Source organism: Hippopotamus amphibius, chromosome 3 (genome assembly GCF_030028045.1).
Source record: "Hippopotamus amphibius kiboko isolate mHipAmp2 chromosome 3, mHipAmp2.hap2, whole genome shotgun sequence".
NCBI lineage: Eukaryota > Metazoa > Chordata > Mammalia > Artiodactyla > Hippopotamidae > Hippopotamus > Hippopotamus amphibius.
Genome location: NC_080188.1, coordinates 139,007,696 through 139,035,472, shown reverse-complemented (window position 1 = coordinate 139,035,472; position 27,777 = coordinate 139,007,696). Strand labels below are relative to the sequence as shown.

General features: G+C 33.6%; 1 protein-coding gene across 7 annotated transcripts in view; it reads right to left on the bottom strand.

The window, feature by feature from the left end:
• The window catches only part of DCAF6 (DDB1 and CUL4 associated factor 6), a 154,945-nt gene that overhangs the window by 77,051 nt on the left and 50,117 nt on the right, over positions 1 to 27,777 (bottom strand). For all 7 annotated transcript variants that reach the window (XM_057726437.1, XM_057726434.1, XM_057726433.1 and 4 more), the window contains 6 exons: positions 17,520 to 17,633; positions 15,069 to 15,204; positions 12,952 to 13,166; positions 6,661 to 6,754; positions 5,177 to 5,296; positions 3,532 to 3,792 (listed from right to left, as the gene is read on the bottom strand). In XM_057726437.1, the coding sequence (XP_057582420.1) occupies positions 3,532 to 3,792; positions 5,177 to 5,296; positions 6,661 to 6,754; positions 12,952 to 13,166; positions 15,069 to 15,204; positions 17,520 to 17,633 (940 nt within the window). The remainder of the gene's footprint in view (positions 1 to 3,531; positions 3,793 to 5,176; positions 5,297 to 6,660; positions 6,755 to 12,951; positions 13,167 to 15,068; positions 15,205 to 17,519; positions 17,634 to 27,777) is intronic.

Below are 27,777 nucleotides of genomic sequence, written 5' to 3'. Positions count from 1 at the left end.
AGTAAATGAAGGGAGATCAATTAGTGGACAATAAATGATGTAAGATGGAAAGAAGTAGAATATATTTTAGATACAGAACCAACAGGACTTGCTGATGGGTTGGGTGTGGGACATGAAGGAAAGCAAGGAATCAGTAACTCACAGGCTGTTAAAATAAGCAGATGAGCAGTAATTACAATTTACTAAGATATGAAATGACCAAGATGAAAGAGATTAGTGAGATGGGAAGGGTAGGAAGATAAAATTAAATTTTAGTTTGGACATGTTAAACCTAAGATGTCCAAAAATAAACAGAAAGAAGTGTCAAATGAGCAGCTGAACACAGGAGTGTGTAACTCAGGGTAGAAGATCAGATTGTCAATATACATTTGGGAATCATCAACTTGGAGGAGATATTAAATGCTATGGGAATTGATGCAATTAATCAGAGATAGAGTGCATGCAGAGAAGAGTACAGACTGCAGGGTTCTACCAAAATACTGAGAAGTAATTAGAGAATAAGAAATCTCAACAATGGTCACTGAAAAACAGCCAGAGCTGCTAATAGGAGTAAGTAGGCAAAAGTGGTATCATAGATGCTAAAAAAGGAAAGTGTTTCAAGAAAGAGGTGACAAACTATGTTAAATACAACTGGGTTAAAAAATCTAGTAAGTATGAACAAAGAAGTATACTTGAAAATAGGCAAAATGGAAATCACTGGTGACTTTAACAAAAAGTTTCAGTGAAAAAGGAGGTTAAAAGGCAGAGTAGAGTTGGTTGATAAGTGGAAGATGGTAAGAAAATGGAGACAGTATATGTAAGCTACTCTTTTGAAGACTAATTATAAAAGGAGCAAAGACATGAGTCTGGAGGGGAATGCGGGACAATTAAGAGATTTTTTTAAGACAAGATAATTATAGAGCATGTTTGAGACAGAAAGGAAAAATTCAGTAGAAAAGGTAATAATAAAGATGCAGGAGAAGGAATGAAGTCCTTGACAAGTTGGAAAAAGATGGGAACTGCACTGGCTAGCTTTTGTTAGGAGCAGATACACTTCTTCCCAAAATGTGACTGCTTCTTCCACAGACAACGTGAGTACAGGTGCTGGAAAGTTGGGAGATTCAAAAGTAGGAAAGTGAACACTTTTTTCCTCCACTGTGAATGAAAGAAGGTTATCAGCTAGGGGGTGGGATGAAGGTACAGGGCAGTGCTACAAGTTTGAGAGACATGAAGGTGAGAAATAGACATTTTGTCTAGTTGCTGATCAACAGTGTTGAAAGACTGCTTTAAGGCACAGTGCTGAGCACCCAATGAAATCTGTGGTCTTGAATTTCTTCACTCTCATTCAGTGACAACTGCAGACTAAGAGAGGACAAGTAATTAGGTTCAATCACAGACAGAGCTTTGCCAGGCAAGTCTTCACATTCCCATTGTTCCTCTCCTTCACCCCAGCAAAAGTGATAGAGGAAATGCAAGAGACGTGAATGAAAGATACAAACATTTACATAAAGAGGTATCCACAGCAAGGCAAGAAGCATACGTTTTCATTTTCTCTCTCTCTATACAAGGCAGTAATAGAAATCATGGCTCTAAGATGACACTCCTCGCCACATGGACAATTCCTACTATCCACAAACCCATCTGGACTTGGAAGTGAATAAAAGATTGAAGAAGAAAAAAAACATAAAGAGCATTAAGTCCTTATTGTTAAAATGCTAAACTCTAGGATTATGAAAGGCTTATTGTCAAAACAATCACTGACATAATCTTTAGATGTTACATCCAATATCAAATGATTTTCCTCAACAGCAATACCATCTTGGTAACATGAAAATATTTCAATTTTCCATAGTTCAATCTGCCAAAATTCTTTTCATAACCTACCAGTTAAAAGTATTTCCTATCTTTCTTTGAAAAATTCATAGACAAAAGTGCCAAGTAATGTTCAGTGTCACATGATCATCACAAAAATGTTTTTTTCTATGTCAATGATTCAATGACTACAGTATTTAATACTTACATCAAATATTAAAAAGGATTCAGTAATTTGAAATGCAATATTAGAATATGTTAAGTACTGATGACAAAAAGGAAAAATGAAATTCCGTACTAAGTAGTTTACTCAGAAATGTGTTTAAGAAGCAATTGGAATTAGTTAAGATTCAGTGTAACGTGAACATGAGATAGGGAATCTTCTTGCTAAGTTTTGATCAAACTTGTAATTGATCAGACTCTTTAAGACTATTCCCGAGAATGCTATCACTTTAAAAAGGATTTTTCTTTTTTATTTTATTACCAATTTTACCTGTTTTGAAAAGCAAACTTTTAACTGATTCTGTCCCGACTTCCCAAACTCTCCAAAATATTTTATTTTCCCACAACGTGAAATGCGTTATCAACTAGAATGTGGAAAATCTAATTTTATAGCTCATCTTTAGCTTATTATTATAGGTCAATTGTACACAAGTGTTATTTAACAGCCACATAACTGACTCTGGCTTCTATTCTCATAGAAATTCGAAATGAATTACCAAAAATGGGATATACTGATAAAAGAGCACTTAATTTAAAACACCACATATTTGGTGATCTGGCATCAGATTTCACAGAAGCAAGAATAAAGTAACAGCTTGCCAGTTAAGCTGTTAGGAATTTTTTTTATATAGGTTTTAGCTTAGGCCTGCCAGCTGTATCTTTAGTTGCTAATATTTTTGATTATATATCAAGTAAAATACTTCCTTAGAACTAAAACCCAAAGAAAAATATGATGAACATCTTATTGGTTATTATAATTACGTGTATACAGTTAAAATGCCAAGAAAACTACAGACATATCTGCTAAAGTTCACCAATGTAAACACTAGTACATTCCATAGCTGGAGGGGAGGGGGGTGTTTGAGCATAAGAAGTTATAATATTGAGAGGAAAAGGAATAAACAATTTTAACAGAATTTAGCAGTTGATTTTTTTTCACTCACATCAAATACCAAGAAGACAAGGATTTGTTAAAATATTTTTTTTCATGTAAATACAGGCAAAATAATTCTTTTGGTAAATTGTATATATTGTTAACAAGCGATCACATAAAATTCACCATAAGGAATGTATTAAAAAGTATTTCATGATTTGAGGAAAATAATAAAAAAAATAAAAACAGTGGATCTAATAATAATCAAGGCTATATTTTCACTCTCACTTTAACACAGACTTACAACCAAACAAGCCTAAGAAAGACACCTCGGTCTATAAAAATAATCGTTAAGTCAAGTGCATTAAACTATACCAAAACACTATCTGCTGGTACTTACATATTTTAAAGAATTGTCCTGTGTAAATTAAAGATTCCTGCTATTTGTTAAAATTCATGCAAGTGAGACACACTTGAATTTTGTTTTTAAGTTACACATTCACATACTACATGTCACTTTCATCATGTATTCCAGCAAGAATAAGGTGATGTGATTTAGTATCTTTCAAAATAGCCCAAAAAGAAGTTTCATTATCAGCAATCATCAGATGAACCATAGCCTATTTAAAGAGTAACATCCTCACCAGACTGATGATGTGTATGGTGTCCAGATGCCTCAACAGACTGCCTTTGTTCACTGACTGGAGAAGACAGCAAAGAAGTAGAATGAGGGCTTTCTGTAGAAGATGATGCCGAATGAGCCTGAGCTGGCATTGCAGAGGATGTAGAAGGCTGAAGAAACTGTTCAGCTGGAGTATCTACTTCCATTGCAGCTTCACCCACTTCCACATCAGTACTTGATGGGACCGTAGGAAGAGTTGAAACATCTGACTGACTAGATCCACCTTCAAAAAACACATCGTAATACAATTTCAAATACTAAATGCTTTCTAAAACCAACTACTCTAAAGAGGTATGTTCAGGAAATATATGTGTGTGTGCACGTGCGTGTACGCATACACGCACGCACACATACACAGAAATAGATTATTTTTGGATATCAAAAGCACCCACTGGTGGTTTGGTACATTTGACCAAAGAGGCTAATTAACAGACGTAAAAAGTCTACCTATAGTACATTCTTGTTATAACAGTCAACCTTTCCAGCAAAATGCTCAGTACAGTAGCTTGACTTAGACAAAGCTAAATAACAGCTTGCAAGATTCCTATAAATAATTTCTAGTTCCTTAAGTCTGAAGGTGATGATTCTGATTTATTAGCTGGATAACAGGACAATAGACTTTTATTAATATATTTCTACTCTACAACATAATGTCCTTGGTAAAATATTTAATTAAAAAATGTTATTAACAAGAGTAAGCTACAAATAGGTCAGAATAGAATTAAATTCCTGATTCCCATTTCATTAGCAGTAAAGTTTTAACCACTATAATAACATGATGCAGTCATGATTTTAAAAGGCTTGAACACCTACTATGTGTTGTGCTAGGCCTTGTGCTATCTACAAAGGAATAAAGAATCCTCAATAAACATTTAAAATTTCCCTGATTTTTCTTCAAATCTATAACATTAAAAGAAAGATAGAATGAACTAATCAAGTTCATGTCTTGCAAGATGCAACTACTATAGAATGTGAAAATTTTTCTTTTAATAATTTTGACTTAAATATTTCTTAGCTTAAATTTAAGTACAAATGTAATAAGTCAAGCAAATCCATAGTTAAGAAATTTTAAGTTTATATACAGAATTTAACAAGAGCCATTTATCGATGAAATTCAATAGAATTTTTCATTTTGTGATTGTAAAACATTTAGGAGTTAACTTTCACATTCCTGATTTTTGACAGAGGCAAGCAACTTGCCAAAGACCACAAAGCTGGAAAGCAGTGAACCAAAATATGAAAACAGGTCAGCTAACACCAGAAACCGCAATTAATAGTCATTGTATATAAGTAACCAAAAGAAGAAACTTTTCAATTATATAAAACTTATCTACAGAGTTTTATCTATATCCCTTCTCAGAGTACATACAAAAGGACTTACAATGGGGAATATCAGACTCTCTTATTTTTTTTGAGAAAAGGAAAAAATGAGGGTTAGGTCTAGAGGAACAAACTATACAAAATACCCTTTGTCATCTACTGCTCCACACAAAACGATAAGAACTAAGACATGAAATATGGCATACATTAGATGACATAAATAAAACTGACTTCAATGAATAGTTTTTGCAAGTTTTCTGGTAACTTTAACTAATAACAAAAATTACCTCTGGGTCGAGATCTTCCTCGTCCTCTATTGCTTTGTGCGACTTCGCTTGCTTCTTCAAACCACCTTGATAACATGTCAGACATTCTCTGCATCAATGACACGTTGGGACTCTGCTCTCCTATGACAACACAGGTTTTATCAGTGAATTTAGGAATAAGTCAGGGTCTTTCATTAATGCAAAAACCTTGATTTGAGGCCTTTAAAATGAAAGCATTTTTAAAAAATCTAATTGCCTAAATAAATTATATGACTGTATATATAAACCTATTAGGACTATTATCACATTTTATAGTAAATGTTTTGTTTTGTTTGTTTCCTTGTTTTTAAAATTTTTTTGGTTCCATTGGGTCTTTGTTGCTGTGTGCAGGCTTTCTCTAGTTACGGTGAGCGGGGGCTACTCTTCACTGCGGTGCGCAGTAGTTTCTCATCATGGTGGCTTCTCTTGTTGCGGAGCATGGGCTCTAGATGCACAGGCTTCAGTAGTTGCAGCACACAGACTCAGAAGTTGTGGCATGCAGACTCACTAGTTGTGGCTCGTGGGCACTAGAGCAGAGACCCAGTAGTTGTGGCACATGGGCATGTGGGATCTTCCCGGACCCGGGATCACACTCACGTTCCCTGCATTGGCAGGTGGATTCTCAACCACTGAGCCACCAAGGAAGTCTCTATAGTAAATGTTTACACGAATGACTCTCCATCTGCATTTTGAGTTCCTCAAGAACAGGACTCACATCTCCTCTTTGCCAATTCTTAGGTACTTCCACACTCCCACCCCTACCCCAAACCACATCTTTAGTTTTAAGAATAGACAGCTAGGAAGGGCTCACAAATTCTAAGTTGAGCAGATTAAAAGAAAAGTTTGACCTCTCACTTAAATTTCTTTAAGGTGAAGGCTTTCCCTCTCACTTAAATTTCCCTAAACTGAACTTATTTTTATCATCATTTAGTGAAAATTCCATGAACTGAAATTAATTCAAATCAAAAAACTTTTTATTTATCTCTTTCCTCCCTGATTTTCTCCCTTTAAATATACGCTTATTCTCTTAAGGACATTTTCAAATTAACTATCACATCAAATTGAAACTGTGACAATTCTATTCTACAATCATGTAATTTAAAATGAAAATCATTTGTTTTTGAATTCTCTGTGAAAACAGAATTTATTTTATGTTTCATTACCTTTAAATAATGTAGCTTTACATTTTTTAAAAATAAAATTTATTTATTTATTTATTTTATTTATTTATTTATTTATTTATTTCTTGGCTGTGTTGGGTCTTTGTTGCTGCATGCGGCCTTTCTCTAGCTGCGGCAAGGGGGGGCTACTCTTTGTTGTGGTGTGCAGGTATGCTAAGATATGTACAAAGATGTTTGTTACAGCCTCACTTATAATAGTGAAAAAATAGTGAAAAATATGGAAACAAGTTAAAACATTAATTTTTAAATACCATATTTTAAAAAAGCTAACCAAAGTTTAGTTACCATCTCGTTCTCGTTCACTCTCAGGCCTTGCTCGGGGTCCAGTATCTGACCAATCACCACGAAGTCTCAAACGCTTAACTGGAGGCTGTCGTAACTAAAAGATGAGGAGAAAACTCATTTGCTCAATTCTTAAAGCACACTGTAAATCTAACAGATTCTTTTCATCTCCTTACTTTCTTTATTGAGATGCTAAATCAAAATATGAAAGATAGCCATAAATATCCATTGATGTCGACAGCCTACACTTATTAACTTCAACCTAAAGTCTGAACGCAACTTTAAAATCATGTAAATGTGATATCTAATCCTACCTGTACCACTTTCCAACTGACAAAAGGAAAGTTATCCAACCACATTGAGCCTAAGATTTCTATTATGATGATAAATATAGTGTGGGTAAAGTACCTACATACCTAACTGGCAATAGGAGCAACCATTACTTTGTTATTATTACTGACAAGTTGTTCTCTGGTTGTCCTCCCAGCATCTATTCCACTCTGCATTACTCACCTCAGTATTACTCAGCATTACGCTACACCTCATTGTTCTCACTCTCAGCTATTAACTTTTCCTCCTACTTCAGAGAAAATAAAGTCAGTTCTATAAAAATGACAATTTCCTCAGTCGCATTCTACAAACTTATCTGTATCTACTTCTTAATTCCTTCCAATCTTTCTCAGGAGATGGATCATTTGTTTTGTTTAAGCTTAATCTCTACCTGTGCTTTTTATTTCATTCCTTGAACAATTGTTCTTTCCATACTTACATTCATTTCTCTTCGTTCTTCCTCACAATATGCTAAAGGTTCTTATCATTTTCAATAAACAAAACACTACAATTTCCTATTTCTATCCAGCTGCACTCTTTTCTCATGCTTTCTGAAGCTTTATTGTCAATACTCTTTGAAAAAGTCCATATTCATTCTATTTTATCTACCACTCCTCTCTCAATTCACTGAAGTCAATCTTATGTTCCCATTTGTCCAGAGTTCATTCTCACCAATATCACCAATGAATGATCAACTGCTAATTCACTGATCAAAGATAAAATGATCAAAAATCAATTTCTAATTCAAATGGCACCTTTCAGAGATTATTTTATTTGATGTCTACGACATCTGACACTCAATCGCCCCCTTTAATTTTTACATTTTTAACATCTTTTCATTGAGATATACTTCACACACCACAATATTTACCCTTTTAAAGTAGACAAATCAGTGGTGTATATTCACAAAGCTATGCAACTACTTATATCACACTAATCCAGAACATTTTCATCACCTTAAAGAGAAACCCTATACCTATTAGCAGTCATTTCCCACTTCTCCCTCTACTCACCTCCTGGCAACTACAAATCTACTTTCTGTCTCTATGGATATGCTTATTCTGGACACTTCATATAAATGTAATAATATAATATGTGGCCTTTTGTGTATGACTTCTTTCACTTAGCATAATATTTTTCAAGGTTCATCCACACTGTAGCATATATCAGTATCTCATTGCTTTTTATGGCTCAATAATATTCTACTTTTTGAATATACCACACTGTTATTCATTCATCAGCTGATGAACACTGAGCTGAGTTCTTTCTACTTTCTGACTATTGTGACTAATGCTGCTATGAACATATGTGCAAGTTTTTATGGGGACATGTTTTCAATTTTCTTGGGTATATATCTAGGAGTGGAATGCCAACTCATGATAACTTCTATATTTAACTCTTGAGGAACTGCCAAATGGTTTTCCAAGGCACCTGCACTACTTTATACTCCTACCAGCAATGTATGAGGGCTCCATTTTCTCCACATTTTCATCAGTACTTGTCACTGACTTTATTTTAGCCAAGCCAGTAAGTGTGAAGTGGTACCTCACTGGGGTTTTGATTAGTGATACTGAACATCTCTTTATGTGCTTAATGGCCACTTGTATATCTTCTTTGGAGAAATGTCTATTCAAGTCCTTTACCAATTTTTTAATTAGGATACTTGTCTTTTTATTGTTGAGTAGTAAGTGTTCTTTATATAATATATTCTGGATACTAGATTCTAAATCATAAAGCAGATATATGATCTGCAAACATTTTCTCCCATCCTGTGGGTCACTCCCTTTTTTTTTTTTAACATAACATTCATTGACTTTTTTTTTCCTCCTCACAATTAAGCAGGTTTTGATAGAAATTTGGTGATAACTTAGCTGTAAGGAGAACAGGAAAGGGAAAAAAAGAAGAAAAAAAAAAACCTCTCCATTCTCAGCAAAGAAAACAGGAAAAAAAAAAACCCTACAAATTCTATATTATGTATAAGTATGGTTAAAAGCAACTGAGAATAACAAAATCTGCTGAAGAAGTCACAAGTGTGGCAAAGAATAATCAGAAGATTAGAGGATGCCTAATGTGGTAGCTGTCTAAAATCTGAGATAAGTAATCATTTCCAGAAAGAGAGCGCCTCACACTATATGTAAACTGTATTTAGAATAACAAACTAGAGCTCTGTTCCACGGTTACAAGAGAGAAATTTTTACATTATAAAGGCAAAGAACTAGTGTTATAACCTCAGCAACTATTTCTAGAACAAGATCTTCCAGTTAAAAACAGTTCCAAGTCTGATTTTTTGAGATATGCGAAATAACCTAGTCAAGAATCCTGAAAATGGTACAGCATTCATTCAATCAATCATTCAATAAAAAAAAATTTTAGCACCATTTATGTGTCAGGCACTACTCTAGGTACTGGGGAAAGATCAACATACAAAACATACAAAAATCCCCAGTGTCACAGAGTTTATAAAATACATGAAATTAAAGAGTAAAATATACAGAGAAAGTGCTAAGTGTTACAGAAAAAAAAAAATAAGGTATCAAAAAAGGGAGACAGGTAGTACCAGAGAATTAAGGGTTACAGTTTTAAATAATGTGGTAAGGTAGGATCTAATGGAGGAGGGAACATACCTGGGGGAGATCATTTCAGGCAAAGTAAATGCAAAGGCCATAAGTCAGAAGCGCACTTAGTCTGCCTGAGTAAATAAATAAGAAGATGTGGCTAGAGCAGAGTAAATAAAGGACAGAGCAGTAGAAGTAACAAGAAACAAGTGATATAAGATCTTGAAGCCACTGTAAGGCCCAGTTTCGTTTTGAGTGAGGTGGGGAGCCATTTGGAGTGTGGATCAGAACAGTGGATGATTTGACTTACATTTTAAAGGATTACTTTGGCTGCCTTGTCACTAGCTATTGGACTGGGGGAGGTGGGCGTGAAAGCAGGGACCTGGTAAGAAAGCTACGATAATAATCTAGGAGGAGAGATGCTGATGCCTTGGATCAGAGTATTAATAGTAGAGTGGGAAGTAGTACTACAGATTTTGGCTACAGGTTTCCCCTGCTATCTGAAAGCAGAATATTCCTACGAAATCTTTCATAAGTCGAAATGGAGTAAAGCAAAGAAGCAATTACCTTGGGACACATCTTACTAACGGATGCACAAAATAAATTGAGATAAAGCACAAAGATGCTTGCAGACACAATTCAGTGCTACAGCAGCTTGATGCTGAGATGCCAAGTGTAGTTCCTTGGGAAGGAGTTAGGTGGTGCCACTTGCCACTCAGGGTGTGCACTACAAACAAACGCTGAATGCTATTTTCAGTTTTCATCTTTTTTTTTTGTAAAAGCAAAAATCCTCTTTGGATTTTTTAGTTAGAAAAAGCAGGTACTAATAAGCAGGTCTTCAGTAAAAGCAAAGTGATATAGAAACAAACATTCAAAAACTTTTAGGGATAAATTATGAGGACCAGGAGAAAATGAGATTGTATTCAACAAAGCAGTCCAATAATGCACTGGGTGGGTGGTGAAAATGTTAAAAAGCTATGAGAGAAAAAAGAAAAGAAAGAAAAGACAATAGAAAAAAAAAGGAATACGAAAATAAAGGAAAATGAGAAGCAGAAAAAATGTGAATAAGACAAAAGAATATGCTAAATAAAGAAGTGGAACGGGAATTCCCTAGCAGTCCAGTGGTTAGGATTCCTGGCTTTCACTGCTTATGGCCTGGGTTCAATCCCTGGTAGGGAAACTAAGATCCCACAAGCAGCACAGTGTGGCCAAAAGAAAAAAAAAGGGGGGCGGGAGAGGGGGAAGTGGAATGAAATAGAAATTATTAGAGGATATAGGAAATAAAACAGAAAATAAAAAGAGACCCCAACAAATTAAGAAAATATAAAAATAAGAAAACATAAGGAAAAAATCATATATTAAACTTTTCTTCATACCTTAAAACTTTGCTCAAGTGTTTCTTATGTTCCCAATCAAAAACAATTACTCCTTTTGGTCTACTTATAAAGAACACAATTCTTACATACAATTCTATTATTTTAAGTTTCACACATTTATTTATTTATAAACTTTATTCCTTTATAAATTTATTTATTTGTAAATTCCTGAATGAAAGATCATGTCTTTGTCACAGTCATCCTTGATTTTCTAAATTTCACTACAGTATACAATACAGTAGGCACCCAATAAATATCTGTTGAGTTGAGATGAGTTTGTCTGAACATTAATGTCAAGGATTTAGCATAAAACACGGAAAGAAAAGATGACAAGATTAAGAGGTGGACAGGTTATTAATTTATTTTTCTATATAAACTTGTGAATTGTTTCATTTATTACAATAAGCATAATTTATTTTTATAATTTTAATTCGTTTTCAGAATTATTTTTCTTAATTTAGTTAATTCAACAAAGAATACTGAGAAAAACATGTTCAAAAAAACCAACTGTTCATGACTCAGCCTCATCCACTTGGATTATATAAACATCTTTTGGCGAAGTATTCTATGGTATAAAAGCTAGTTGGCTGACTTAAAATGTTTCTGCATTTCCAGCTCTTTCATTATGTAACAGTCACAAAGTTTGACTGTAACTTTACTGAAGCACATTATCTCAAGAGGAAATTGCATAGCAACAAAATGACAGAGCAGGTTTCACATTTTCAATCAGACCCGTAAACTCAAAAATAACTTTCATCAGCTATCATACCCTCTTCTTCATCAATTTCCTAATTCACTTAAACACAGTGCCACATTTAAAATCCCCAAAATACGTTTATAAAGTAATCTTGATTTTTTTTCTAATTTTATAGCCCTCTCAACCTGCAACTATAAGAACTGGATTTAGTTTTGCATCTCATAGGAATTACAAAATTGCTGTTGTTCTTTAGTACCTTTAAAACGTATTCATGTATGCATTAATAAAAGTTGGGCCAATACCTAAAAGTCACTGATAATTAATAAAAAGCAACGATTATTTTCAAAAGACATTTATAATCCAAAGAATAGAGTGATTAAACATAGGACACTGTAAAATAAAAAAGCCAAAGTGAAAAACATGTGGGGAAAGAAACTTAACAGGCTAAAGTAAACATTTTTCTACTGTTGTGTACTGTCAAGGATATATTATTTCTGGTTTTTGCATTTCATAAATAAGAAAATGATTTTAGAGTCATTTTAGGAAAAGTAATTCTTTCACCTAGTACATAATCTGTATCTGTATCTATAAATTGATTAAGAAGAGGGTATCTATAGATATAGATATACATAGATATGTATATATAAAATGTAATATATAAACTTCCAAAAGACTAAATGTTTATATTCATGCACCAATAGGAGTTTCATCAGTTATCATTTACTACTCACATGTGGAGAGCAATCCCTCCTCCCCTGATTCTGTGCATGTGTTATGTTGTGTGTACATGTACATACACTGTAACTTCTCTTTTTCTCACTCACTCATATGTATCAATACTTTATAAAATGTACCTAGGGATAATATTACATGTCGCTAGTTCATGATTATGAAAGAGGCAGAATCAGAAGAGAGGAAGGACTGTTATCCACATATGAATAGTAAACTCTTGCATGAATATACACATTTAGTCTCTTGGAAGTTTATACATCACATTTTTTTTATCATTTCCAAAGCCTTTTCTGCAGCTGTCAGAATTGTTACTCTTTCTTGCCTACTGCTATGCATCCATAAACTTGGAGAAACACTTTGCTATTAAATATTTTCTCTTTAAAAATATTTTACAATACTTTCATCTAGTGCCTTATCCTTTCTTATTACTTCCATTCTTTCATGCATGTTTCATGTCTTTGCTCCCTAGACTGTAAATGCCATGAAAATTAACTCCATTTTTTGAAGCCCTTCAGACCCTTGGAGTTACTGAATTAATGCTCCAGGAGTTAGTGAATTAATGTTTTCTGAATTCAATAAAGAACATGGTTTTCAGTAAACTTACCTCTTCTCTTCTCTCTTCTGCAGAAGGAGTTTTAAGTTCTCTTGCTGTATCATCTTTTGGGTCAAAAAGATATATGTAATCTGAAGAGTAACTAACAAGAATCTCTTGACCATCTTCACTGTAACACAGAGATGTCACCCTGCAGGACTTATTATTAAGATGGGAAGGGATAAAACGAGCAACCATTCCAGTAGTTCCTCGACCTGCATAATTACCTAAATAAGAAAAAATTAATTGTTTAAAATTCATAATGTTTTTCAAGAAAAACACTTTTAAAACTCTTATCTGAATTACAAGATATACTATTTAACGTAACAGTATAAATCCAAGCTATCATATTCTATTTCTGGAAAAGACTTTAATCAACAGCCAGATTCTGTATCAAAATAAAAAGGAATATAGTATATCTTCCAAAAAGAATTCAAGATTTTCTAGAATTCCAGATTACATCAATTTTTTTTATTGGAAATATGAGTTATTTAATCAATTTAAATGATTTGTGATTATAGTTACACTTAATCATCTCTTAGAAACTCTCCAAATTAAAATAATATAATTTTTATAATATAAAACAGAAAGCTGATATTTACTTAGCATACTAGGATAAAGCAGTACAGTATCTTTTTAATATGATTTACCTTTTACTTTATGTCATTAAAAGATTCTTGACTGCCATGAAATTCTCCTCTTTTAAGATAACAGAGTGGGAATACCACTCTAATTTTAATTAATTTTGGTGGTCGTCAGTATAATATCATACGGAGAGGTACAATTGGCACTTTGTGTCTGCAGGCCCAGGAATGCTAAATTCTAAGAATCCCACAAAGCTGTGTTATCCTGCACTCTGAGGTTTTGCCCTGCCCAAAATGCCAATCATGTCCCATTTATTGAGAAATGATAACTGACCCTACAGTTTCATATTGTATTACTACTGTTTCCCCCTAAACATGCATATCCAAATAGACAAGACTCCTCAATCACAGTTCAGAAAAAGAAAAAAGATCCCATCTGGTTTTCCCATTTCAATAATCTATGTCCATTTTCACTGGACATAAAATGACGCTGAGCCTAACACTGTTAATTTCTGGCCAAGTCCACTTTTATTTTTAACACCTTTATATGTGAGTATATACTTGGGTGTGTGAGAGAGACAGAGAGAGAAATCTTGACCTTCCTTGGCAGAAAATGCTAATGGAAGTTGGCTTTGAAGTGAATATTTCACAAGTGGTTTGATTCCAAAGCGCATGAGGAACAAATAGGAGTTTAAGAAACTTGAATTCAGTATCGTAGCATCATTTACAGTACTTTAGCTAGGCTACTAAGAGGGCAAAAACATATACTATACATTAACACACACCCAAGTCACTGTTCTTTCCTAACTTTTCTCTCTACCACATTTACTATTATCCCCTTGATGGAAAAGATGGCAGAGAAATTAGGAAAGCCAAGTGTTGTCGGCTGAAGAGTGTCCCCTGAAAATTCATGTTCATCAAGAACCACAGAATGTGATCTTGTTTAGAAATAGGGTCTTTGTAGATATAATCATCAAGATGAGGTCATACTGGATTACAGTGGGCCTTAAATCCTATGTAACTAGTGTCCTTGTAGGAAGAGGGAAATGTAGACACAGATACACACAAGAGAGAAAGGCATGTAAATATGGAAGCAGAGACTGGACTCATACATTTAAAGGGATACTAAGGGCTGCCAGCAAGCTCCAGAATCTGGAGAGAAGCAGGCAAAAGGTTCTCCCTGAGAGTCTCCAGCAGAAAACCATCCCGCAACACCTTGATTTCCGACACAGCCTCCAGAAGTGTGCGATGATAAATTTGTTATTTTAAGCCACGCAGTTTATAGTAATTTGTTATGACAGACCCAGGAAATTAACACATCAAGTGTTATAACTTTTTAAAGTGATAAACCGCAAAAAACATCACCCTGACAGGGTCATAAAAACTTGGTGAAATGCTATTTTTTATAATAATCCATAGTATTTAAATACATTCTATTTATTGAATTTTATGTCAAACCAATGAAATTTTAAAACTGCAACATGTCATAAAGATTTATCTTTTGAACTGAAAGAATCTCACTTTCACTAATATATGTCTTTGTACCTGTAGCTCTTGTGCCTAGCATTCGCCGATCATATATTCGTACTGAGCTATCAGAACAACCAACAGCAAGATAATATGGTACTGGTGGACAAATAGCTACAGATGTGGCAGCACGTCGGCAGTTAATTAAAATATCCTATGAAAGAAAAAAATACCAATTACAGAAGCTTTACAACAGATAATATTCTATTGAAAACATTTTCCCTTCAATTAGAACAAGAAAATCTTTCTCAGAACTCCTAATTCAGTCTGTATGACAGTGAGGGGGGAGAAAGCACACATGCCTCCTATAATACTCCCATACTCAGGAATAAAATGAACATCATCTTTAGAAATATTAAAAAAAAAACTCATACTTTACCTATGTAATATGTCATTAAGTCATTAATGTCATTAGTAATGCCTGCTATGACTGGTCCACTGGAGAGTAAAGACGGAAGTATAATCAACCTTTGCCTATGATAAGTATAATGATTATTTTACATGGTGCCCATGATATTTTAACTTTAATTACTGCTATTAAAATATGACAAAAATATCATAACCTGATTTTAAAATTTTATATTTTTGTTAACTTGTAAAGTCTTCCTCCTTAGCAGTTCAAAAACAAAGTATGTACACACATATATACAAACTATGTCAGAGACAGGCTTTACTATAAGGTCACTACTTATCTCTATAAAGCATTAGAAAATGTAAGCACTATCACCCCAAAAATATAGCCTTAAGGTATTCTGTTAATTCTATACTGTTTTGTCTATAACTCTACCTCCTCGCTCTTTTCAGAACAGCCAAGTTTTTAAGTTACATTTATGCTAAGTTCTATGTATTTAATTATTGGCCTCACAACATTATTCCTATTACATAGAATTTATTCACCAAATTCTGTTCATAATTCTAAATTTTTAGTATTTAAGAAGTAACCTAGGACTTCCCTGGTGGCATGGTGGTTAAGAATCTGCCTGCCAATGCACGGGACAGGGGTTCGATCCCTGCTCCAGGAAGATCCCACATGCTGCAGAGCAACTAAGCCAGTGCACCACAACTATTGAGCCCGCGCCCTAGAGCCTGTAAGCCACAACTATTGAGCCCATGTGCCACAACTACTGAAGCCACGTGCCTCAAGCCCGTGCTCAGCAACAAGAGAAGGCACCACAATGAGAAGCCCCTGCACCACAAAGAAGAGTAGCCCCTGCTTGCCACAACTAGAGAAAGCCCGTGTGCAGCAATGAAGACCCAATGCAGCCAATAAATAAATAAATGAATTTATTAAAAAAAAAAAAAGATTTACCCTAGTTACCAATTTTTCTTAATACTGTGTCTATTCATTTTTACATATAAAGAAATCAAAAGTTTTATTGAGAAAAAATTTAACAATATTTCACTTATTAGCTTTGCTTTATTCTTCAGTTTTACAGTTTTTGATTATAAAAGCAAAATTAAATCTGACTACACCATATACTAAAATATCACTTAAAAGAATTTGTCCTAACAAATTTTAGGACCTGTTATTTACTAAGAAATAGGTATACCAAATGCCCCTGATAAACAACCTTCTCTTTTAAACTAATGTCTGCCTTCAGTTCAATGCTCCTAATTGTGTGTGTGTATACATATATACAACATAAAGATTGACAAAATTTTTTTATTTCTATTTTTTTCTTCTCTGTTTCAATGTATAAAATTACCTTTTCTCCACCCAAAGCATGTTAACAATAGTAACTGGTTTAATTAGTAAACACTCAACCTGATTACTATTAAACTTTTTTTTTAACTGTCAGTAAAAATGTATTTAGCAATACTTTCTTATTTCATTTACTACTCAAAAATGATCTGAGACAAAAGCTAATGTCTAAATAACATTTAGGGTTAGTTGTCTGGGGCCTTGACTGATTTCTCAGGTCTTTTTCAAGCTTAAAATATTATTTAAAAAAAATACAAAATTGAAAACAAAATACAAAATTGATAGTGAAGCTCTACCTTTGGGAAGTGAACTAAATCCGAATGAATATGATAAAATGGTATCTAACCATCTAAAACAAAAGATAACATATAAATAAATCTTGGTTTAAAGGACAAGATAAAAATAAAAGGAAGATACTAATCTACTTCATGCTTTTATCACTGATACTGGTAAGCCAAAACTGCCTCCATAAATAAATGGAATGTACTGATAAATACTTCAAGTTTTTATAATGCTATGGTACATACTGAACAATTATATAAATTTTCATAAATATATTCGAACTGTACAATTTAAATATACCTCTCTTAACTATTAACATTTTAATTAAGAAATTTTTTGATTATAAAATACATACTTATTGAGGAGTTTATAAAATAAAAAATGTTTAATTTACCCATAAGCTCATAACCCAGAGATACCTTACTGTCCAATTTTAATCATAACCTTAATTTTTTTCATCATTTGTACAAAAACTTGATTCTTACGTCTTTGCAATCTTCTTTTGTGCAGCTAGTTTTGATGCGTGTATCAAACCACCTAACAGTTCCATCTTCACCGCAAGAGAGAAAAGTATACGGGTCATTAGGTACAGTCATAATCTGAAGATGAAAACAAAAGTACAGGTAATGTTAATAAACATTTAAACAGATGGCTTTGAAAAACATTATTACTATATCATAAAATGATTAAGGCAAAAGCAACTAAGGACCATTTATTTTAATTATTTATGACTTACCCATACCATAATGCAAAACAGTGCTTTACATACAGAAATATTCAAGAGGTAACTGTTAAATTAATGTGATTCATTACTTTGAAGTCTGAAATTAATGTACCTTCAGATAGAAAGCTCTTTAAAATTATAAACTCCTAACAACCTGACAAGAAAAATTGTACCCTTGGAAGCTTGTTCAAACTTTGAATAGCCAATTTTTTATGTTCTCTGGATATGAATTCATACTTCTATTAGAAATACATTATAAAATTTTCATCTCTGATAATGCTTATAAAAATTATATGATGCTAAATTAAGTATTTAAACTGACCTCTCAAAAAAATTTCTGAGCAATGGTAATGGTTCTATAACAATGTAAAACTACTAAATGTCACGAACTGTACAATTAAAAATAGTTTGAATAGCAAATTTTATACACGCATATTTTACAAAAATTAAATTTTTTAAAGAAATTAAACATTTTAGATATTCCTGTATCCCCTTCTGGTTTAACAATAACACTATATAAGTTGAGGCCCTCTGTAAACACTTCTGTCCCAACATATTCCCTGCCCCTGTCCTTAGAAGTAGAACTACCAAAATTGGATATTTAGCATTCCCACGTAGGTTTTTACGCACCCATAAGCAATAAACTCTGTATAAACGAAAAAGTTCAGATTCATTAGTCATCAAGGAAATACAAATTATAATTCTAAGTAAATATTATTACACATCACCAGAATGACCAAAATGAAAGAGACTTGATAATATCAAATGTCAATGTGGATACGGAGCAACTAGAGTTCTCACACATCATTGATGGGACTGTAAAATGGTACCATCACTTTGAAAAACCATGTGTCAGTATCTACTAAAGCTGGTCATATGCCTCTTCCATGACCCAGCAATTCCACTACAAATAAATGTCTGCATAAAGGCACCTAACGATGTGTACTAGAACATTCACAGCAACACATTCATATTATTTAAATACCTGAAACAACCGAAATGACCAGTAGAAAATAAGAATAGAAATACTGATTTATTCTTAAAATAAAATACTATATCACCAAAACAAAACAAACAAACAAACAAAAAAACAAAAAATAACTTCTCCAATGTTAGAGTGGTTAATTTCATAAACCTGACACCAGGAAGCTGGATGGTATCATGGGGAAAAAAGAAAACAACTAAAGCAATAAGAACAAACAAAAACACTGTTCTCAAATTATGTAAAACCAGTGATTAAAAACAAAATTTCTGGGCTTCCTTGGTGGCGCACTGGTTACGAGACCATCTGCCAATGCAGGGAACACAGGTTCGATCCCTGGGCTGGGAAGATCCCACATGCCGCAGAGCAACTAAGCCCATGCACCACAACTACTGAGCCTGCACCCCAGAGCCTATGCGCCACAACTACTGAGCCCACATCCCGCAACCACTGAAGCCCGCACACATATAGCCTATGCTCCAAAACAAGAGAAGCCACTGCAATAAGAAACCCTTGCACCAAAACAAAGAATAGCCTCTGCTCACCACAACTAGAGAAAGCCTGTGCACAGAAACAAAGACCCAATGCAACCATAAATAAATAAATAAATAAAATAAAATTTCTTGCCAGAAATCAGTGGAGTAACATCTTTAAAGCAGTAAAAGAAAAAAAAAACAAAAAACAAAAAACTGTCAAACCAGAATTCTACACCCACAGAAATATCTTTCTAAAACAAAAACTACAGACTTTCAGAAATAAGAAAGCTGAAAGATTCTTCAGTAGCATAGAAGTCAGCAAAGGACACCTCTTACCTAACTATGACCCCCTATTTTTGTAAGTAAGAGTTTAAATGCAGGACTTCCTAGGTGGTGCAGTGGGTAAGAATCTGCCAGCCAATGCAGGGGACACAGGTTCGCTCCCTGCCCCGGGAAGATGCCACATGCTGAGGAGCAACTAAGCCCGTATGCCACAACTATTGAGCCTATGTGCCGCAACTACTGAAGCCCACATGCCTAGAGCCCGTAAGCCACAACTATTGAGCCCATGTGCCGCAACTACTGAAGCCCACATGCCTAGAGCCCGTAAGCCACAACTATTGAGCCCATGTGCCGCAACTACTGAAGCCCATGTGCCTAGAGCCCGTGCTCTGCAATGAGAGGCCACCGCAATGAGAAGCCCGCACACCACAATGAAGAGTAGCCCCCGCTTGCCGCAACTAGAGAAAGCCCGTGTGCAGCAACGAAGACCCAACACAGGCAATAAAATTAATTAATTAATTAATATAAAAATTAATAAAAAGAATTTAAATGAAACTCAGCCACATCCTATCATTTACATACTATCCAAGTCTGTTTTCCTGATACAATGGCATATTTGAGTAGTTGGGACAAAGATCATATGGCACAGAAAGCCTAAAATATTCACTATCAGAATAATTTTCCAAACCTGTACATTAACAGACCAGCACAATACAAACACATTTTTTTTAAATCCTTCATGTAAAGGAAAATAATACCAGTAGTAATCTGGATTTATGCAGAGAATAAAAGACTGGAAATAATAAATATGTAAGTAAATATAACATATTTTTAACTTTGTTTTAAAATCTTTTCAGGGACTTTCCTAGTGGTGCAGTGGTTGAGAATCTGCCTTCCATTGCAGGGGACATGGGTTTGAGCGCTGGTCCGCAAACATCCCACATGCCACAGATCGACTAGGCCCATGCGCTACAGTAATTGTGGCCCACAAGCCACAATTACTGAAGCCCGCACACCTAGAAGCCCATGCTCCACAACAAGAGGGGCCACCGCAATACGGGGCCTGTGTACCACAGCAAGGACTGGCCCTCACTCACCACAACTAGAGGGAGAGAAAAAAAAGCCTGCGTACAGCAACAAAAACCTAATGCGGCCAATAAATAAATAAATAATTTTTTTAAAAAATAAAAATCTTTTTAAAGATAATTGACTATTAAAGGAAGAGTATTAATAATGTATTAAGGAGATTATAAAACATGTAAGAATAAAATGTAAGAAAAAAATACCCAAAATTCCAGAAGAAGAAAAATGAAAGTATAGTGTTGTAAGATTCTTATACTATATTTTAAGTGGTACAATATTACTTCATGGTGATAAAGTTTATGATGTATACTATAAGCCCTAAAGCATACACTAAAACAACAACAGAGTTACAGCTAATAAACAACAAAGGAGGTAAAATGGAATCACAAAAATACTCAATTATTCCAAAAAAAAAAAGAAGAGGAAAAAAACTGATGGAACAAGAACAGAGAGAAAACAAAGAGCAAGACACAAAATTTAAATTCAGCTACCTACATATCAATAATCACATTATCTATAAATGATATATGTAAACAGCCCAATTAAAAGGCAGACATTGCTAGACTGGATAAAAAAGCAAAACCCAACTATAAATTGCCTATAAGAATCCAACTTTAAATATAAAGAAACAAATAGCTAGACTGAAAGTAAAAGGACAGAAGAAAGAGATACCCCAATAACTATAATAATGAGAAAGCTAGATTTGCTATGTAAATAGAAAATCTCAAAGCAAAGAGTATTAATGGGGATAAAGAGAGTCATTTTACAATGATAAATGGGTCAGTCCATGAATAGAAACATCAAAATCCTGCATGTTTATGTACCTAAAAACAGAGCTTCAAAATATATGAAGCAATAATTGACAAAACTGAGTGGAGAAACAGACAATCCAAAAATATTAGATTTCAACACACCTCTTTCAATAACTGATAGAACAAGTAATCAGAAAATCAGTAAGAACATAGAAGAATTGAACATGATTATCAGCCAACTTGACACAATTAATATTTTTGGAACACTCCACAAACAAAAGAATAAGCTTTTTTTTTAAGTACATAAGATAAATTTACCAATAGACTATATGCTGGGATATAAAACCAGTCTCATTAAAATTAAAAGGAATCACATCATACAAAGTACATATTCTGACAGATGAATTTAACTAGAAAATAATCACTGTAAATCAGTCCATACAAAGATAGTTACACAAATGATTAAAACAGCTTCAAATGCAATAACTCCAAGCTGAAAACAACTCAAATGTTCAAATATTTCCAAATATCTGGAAACAAAATGACATGCTTCTCAATAAATGATGAATCAAAGAAGAAATCACAATGGAAATCAGAAAATATATTTAATAAAAGGGAAATGAAAGTTCAGTATATTGAAATTAGTGAAATTTACCTAAAGGAATACTCAGTGGTAATTTTATTTTACTAACTGCCTTTTTTAGAAAAGATAAAGGTCTCAAATCAGTGACTTCAGCCTCTAGAAATAGAGCAATGAAATTTTCTATGGTAAACAGAAGAAAGGAAAAAATGGAGAAAACGTAAAAAAACAGGAAAACAGAGAAACCAAATATTCATTTTAAAAATTAAATATGTAGTTATAAACATCCTACAAAGAAAACTCTAGGACCAGATGGCTTTACTGGTGAACGCTCCTGAGCACATAAGAAACAAATATTACCACTTCTACATAAACTCTTTCAGAAAATTGAAGACAAACATTCCAAGTTATTGCAACAGGTCAGCATTATGCTGACAACAAAACCAAAGATAGTGCAAGAAAACAAAGCTAAAGATCACCTCTCATGAACACATCTGCAAAAAAAAAAGTCCTTAACAAAATGAATACAACAACACAGAAAAAGGATAATATATCAATACATGACCATGTGAGGCTCATCTCTGGAATGCTAAATTGGTCTTAACATTTGAAAAATAAATGTAATTCACTGTGTTAAGAAACTAAAAGAAAAAAACAATACAATCCTTTCAAAACATGAAGAAAAAACGTTTGACAAAATCCAATATCCATTCTTAAGTATAAGAATATAAATAGAAAAGAATTAACTTCATAAAAAAAGCATTACTGAAATATATCTACTGTCATACTTAAGAGTGAAAGATCAAAACAAGGAAAGGATGTTTAGTCTTACCACATTTATTCAATATTGGGCTGAAAGTTTTAATAAGTGTGGTAAGAAAAAGAAATAAAAGGAGTCCAGATGGGAAAAGAAGTAAAACTGTCTCTGTATTCAAAGATGACATAATCATCTAAGGAGAAAATTCTATGTAATCTTTTTGTAAAAAGTTACTAGAACTAATAAGTGACTGTAGCAAAATTGCAGAATACAAGATCAATATATAAAAATCAATTGCACATGAAAATACTAGCACCAAAACCATCAGAAATTGAAATTTTAAAAATAAAACCATTTATAATAAAACATGAAAAAAATACAAAACATTTTAGGACAAGTCTTAAGACACACAAACTGAAAATTATAAAACATTGCCAAGTACAATAAAAGTCCTAAATAAGGGAAATATACTGCATTCATGGATTGGAAGATTTAATACTGTTGTCAATTCTCCTTAAATTGATATACAGATTCAAATAAATCCCAGCAGGAATTTTGGTAAAAACTGACAATTTGATTATCAAATTCATGTGGCGACACAAAAGACCTGAACTACCTTAAACAATTTCAAAAAAGAAGAAGGACTTATACTATCTGGTTTTAAGAGTTAATACTAAGCTACAGTAATAAAGACAGTGTGGTACAAGCATAACGATAAACCACTGGGAGAGAAAAGGTACTGACCGAAATAGATGAAAACAGATGTAGTTGAATGACTTATGATAATGATGCAAAAAAAAGTTCAGTGGAGAAAAAAATGTGGGAAAACTGGATATCTATATGCAAAATAATGAACTTAAAGAAGTATCTCATACTTTATTAAAAAATTAACACAAAATGGATCATCAATCTAAATACCAACATAAAAGTATAAAACTTTTAGGAGAAAACCTTTGGAACATTTGGTTAAACAAAGATTTTTAGACATAACATTGGTTCCCCCCAAAATAATAAATTTGATAAAATGGACATCTTTAAAGAACTTCTTTTTGAATGACACTGTAAAGAAACTGAAAAGACTAGCCATCAACGCACAGAAAAAAACCAAGTCACATACATGAAAAATATACAGAACATACTTTTAAAAACCCTCAAAACTCAACAATAAAAAAATAAAACGGCCAAAGATTGAACAGACAATTCACCAAAGAAGGCACACGAAGAGACAGGAAAATATGGCTCAAACAAAGGAACAAAGTAAATTTCCAGAAACTGACCCCAATAAAAGGGAAATACATGAATTACCTAAAAAAGAACTGAAAGTAATGGTCATAAAGAAATTCAATGCACTACAAGAGAATACAAATAGACAACTAAACAAAATCAGGAAAACAATGCATGAACAAAATGAGAACATTATCAATGAGAAAGAAACCAGAAAAATGAGCGAAACAGAAATTATGAAGCTGAAGAATATAATAACTAAATTTAAAAATTCACTAGAGAAGGATCAACAGTAGGCTCAAAGAAGCAAAAAAAAGAATCAGCAAACTCAAAAACAAGTCATTTGAAATTCTCAAGTCAGAGGAACAAAGAAAAAAATGAAGAAAAGTGAAAAAAGCCTAAGGGACTTACAGGATATCACCAAAATAACCAATATTCCCAGTATGGGAGTTCCAGATGGAGAAAGGGGGAGTGGGTAGAAAGCTTATCTGAAAAAAAGTAATGGCCAATAACTTCCCAAATCTGAGAAAGAAAATGAACATCCAGATTCAAAAGATTCAGAGGACTCCAACTAGGACAGGCTCAAAGAGGCCCAAATCAAAATATACTATAAACAACTTGTCAAATGTGAGTTAATCTTGAAAGCAGCGAGAGAAACATGAATCATTACGTACAAAGAAACTCCCATTCCATCAGTGGATTTCTCAACAGAAGCATTACCAGCCAGAGGGAAGTGAGATAATATATTCAAAGTGCTGAAAGAAAAAACCTGCAAACCAAGAATACTATATATCCACCAAAACTGTCCTTTGAAACTGAAAGAGAAAAACAGACCTTTCCTGATAAACAAAACCTGAGGAAGGTTATCACCACAAGACCTGCCTCACAAGAATTGGTAAAGGAAGCCCATCAAGTTGAAATGAAAGATGCTAGACAGCAACACACAGCATATGAAAATATAAAGATTGTGGTAAAAGTAAATATACAGACAAATACAAAAATCTGTAATACTGTAATAGTGGTACAGAAATCATTTTTTAATATAGAATTTAAAAAAGTAAATTATTGTAACACTATGTTAGTGAATACAAAACATAAAAAGATGTAATTTATGACACTGATAAAGTGGGGGAAGGATGTAAAGGAACAGAATTTTTGTATGTGATTTAAGTTTTTATCAGTTTAAGATAAATTGCTATAACTGTGTTTTATGTAATCTTCATGGTAAACACAATGAAAAAACCTTAAAAAGAAGCCAAAAGAAAACAAGAAAGGAATTAAAGCATGTCACTACAAAAGAGAAAAAAAAAAAATCAATAAAACACAATGGAGGGAATTCCTTTGTGGCGCAGCAGTTAAGAATTCGCCTGCCAACTGCCAATGCAGGGGACACGGGTTCAATCCCTTGTCTGGCAAAATCCCGCATGCCACAGAGCAACTAAGCCTATGTGCCACAACTACTGAGCCAGCACTCTAGAGCCCATGAGCCACAACTACTAAGCCCATGTGCCGCAACTACTGAAGCCCACAAGCCTGGAGCCCGTGCTCCGCAACAAGAGAAGCAATTGCAATGAGAAGCCCACGCACTGCAACAAAGAGTAGCCCCCACTCACCACAACTAGAGAAAAGCCTGCATGCAGCAATGAAGACCTGACGCAGACAAAAACAAACAAACAAGCAAACAAAAACCACACAAAAAAATCCACAATGGAAAGCAGCAAGAGAGGAGAAAAGAGTGACCAAGTATTTGCAGGACATACAGAAAAAAAATTCTAACTAGCAATAGTGAGTAGTTCCCTATCAGTAACTACTTTAAATGAAAATGGGACAGTACTAAGGGAGAAGTTTATAGTTATAAATACCTACACTAAAAAAGAAGAAAGATCTCAAATCAACAACCCAACTTTATACCTCAAAGACTTAAAAAAAAGAACAATTTAAAGCCAAAGTTAATAGAGGAAGGAAATAATAAAGATTAGGGAAGAAATAAAGGATATGGAGAATAGAAAAAAAAGTATCAATGAAATTAAGTTTTTTTTAAACAGAGTATCAAAATCAACAAACTCTCACCCAGACTAACAAGAAAAAAAGCAAAATGACTCAACAAAAATCAGAAATGAAAGAGGAGACATTACAACTTATACCACAGAAATAAAAAGGATCCTAAGAGACTACTATGAATACAACAACTGAAATAACCTAGAAGAAAGGAATAAATTTTTAGAAATATATAATTTACCAAGACTAAATGATTGATAGATAGATAGATAGATAGATAGATAGATAGATAAAAGTAAACTGAACAAACCTACACTACAGTAAGGAGACTGAACTAGTAACCAAAAACATCAAAAGAAAAGAAAGCCCAGAACCAGATGGCTTAAGAACACCATCTACATTTTAAAATTTACATCCTCTCAAACTCTTCAAAAATACTGAAGAGGAGAGAACACTTTCAAATTTATTCTATAAAAATAGCTTTACCATGATACCAAAATCAGACAAAAATACTATAAGTAAAACTACAGACCTGTATTCCTGATGAATACTGATGTAAAAATCCTCAACAAAATACTAAAACAAACAAACAAACAAAAAACCCAAAACAATAACACACTAACAGGATTACTCATCATGATCCTGTGGGATTTACTTCTGGAATGCAAGGATGGTTCAACATACACAAATCAATCAATGTAATTCATCACATTAACAAAATGAAGGACCATACGATCATCTCAACTGATACAGAAAAATCATTTGACAAAATACAACACATTTTCATGATAAATAATACTCAACAAACTAGGAATGGAAGGAAATTACCTCAACATAATAAAGGCCATATATGAGAAGTCATGGCTAATATATTCAATGGTAAAAAACTGAAAGCTTTCCCTCTAAGATCAGGAACAAGGCAAAGATACCCACTCTTGTCACTTTTATTCAGTATAGCAGTAGAAGTTCTAGCTACAGCATCAAGGCAAGGAAAAAGAAATAAAAGGCATCAAAATTGGAAAGGAAGAAGTAAAATTATTTCTATTTGCAGATAACTTGACCTTATACATAGGAAACTAAAGATTCTGCAACAAAACCATCAGAATAAAGGAAAAAAAAAAAAAAAAAGCTGCAGGTTACAAAATCAAGACTTAAATATCAGTTGTGTTTGGGCTTCCTAGGTGGCGCAGTAGTTAAGAATCCACCTGCCAATCCAGGGGACATGGGTTCAATTCCTGCTCCAGGAAGATCCCACATGCTGCCGAGCAACTAAGCCCATGTGCCACAACTACTGAGCCTGCACTTTAGAGCCTGGGAGCCACAACTACTGAGCCCATGTGCCGCAACTACTGAAGCCCATGCTCCACGACAAAGAGTAGCCCCCACTCACCGCAACTAGAGAAAGCCCATGTGCAGCAACAAAGACCCAACACAGCCAAAAAATAAATAAATAAAATTATTATCCCTAGGTTTTGATTTAGAGATATGCAGTTTCCTCTAATATAATAACCAGACTTTAAAAATCAACAGTAGTAACATATTTTGCCCTGTATTACCCACCCCCCCCCAAAAAAATCAGTTGTACTTATACACAGTAAAAATGAACAACCTGAAAAGGAAATTAAGAAAACAACCCCATTTACAACAGCATCAAAAAGAATAAAATACTTGGGAATAAATTTATTCAAAGAGGTGAAAGATCTGTACACTGAAAACTGTAAAACACTGCTGAAAGAAATTAAAGACAAAAATAAATAGAAAGACAATCTGTGCTCATGGATTGGAAGACTGAATATTGTTAAAATATCCATATTACCCAATCTGACCTAAATTTAATGCAATTTCTATCAAAAATCCAAGGACATTTTTACAGAATCAGGGAAAG